Source organism: Tupaia chinensis, unplaced genomic scaffold (assembly GCF_000334495.1).
Source record: "Tupaia chinensis unplaced genomic scaffold, TupChi_1.0 Scaffold145304_1, whole genome shotgun sequence".
Taxonomy (NCBI): domain Eukaryota; kingdom Metazoa; phylum Chordata; class Mammalia; order Scandentia; family Tupaiidae; genus Tupaia; species Tupaia belangeri.
The window spans coordinates 20,053-20,423 of NW_006205165.1; the positions used below are offsets into that span (position 1 = coordinate 20,053).

The window sequence follows — 371 nt, forward strand, 5'->3', positions numbered from 1 at the left end:
GCCACACCAAGCAGCACGTGGAGGGGAAAGAAATGCAGTATCTCTCACTGTCCTGAGACAAGCAGATCTCTGTGAGTCGCCGTCAAAGTGAACCTGGCGTTCAGACACTGCACTTTCTGTCTGTGCACATCCCTGGCCACGAAGGCACTGGAGGCTCTGGGGGAAAAGGCCCGGTTCTCCTCCCACAGGGACGTGTGTCCCAGTGCTGCCACCTGCACCTGTAGCCCATCCCCACCCCCACACTCCCGCACGGCTGGAGCTACGACTCGGTGGACTGGCCCTGCCCAGCCTGGGGTGGGCATACCTAGCTGCTCCTTCAGGTCGTCTCGTTCCTTCCGAAGGCTGACACACTACTCAGCAGACACGGGGTC

General features: G+C 60.9%; 1 protein-coding gene across 1 annotated transcript in view; it reads right to left on the reverse strand.

The window, feature by feature from the left end:
* Window positions 1-371, reverse strand: part of LOC102491603 (uncharacterized protein CXorf49 homolog) — a 22,654-nt gene that overhangs the window by 19,351 nt on the left and 2,932 nt on the right. The window contains exon 4 of the mRNA XM_027768063.1: window positions 305-350. Coding sequence (XP_027623864.1) covers window positions 305-350 — 46 coding nt within the window. The remainder of the gene's footprint in view (window positions 1-304; window positions 351-371) is intronic.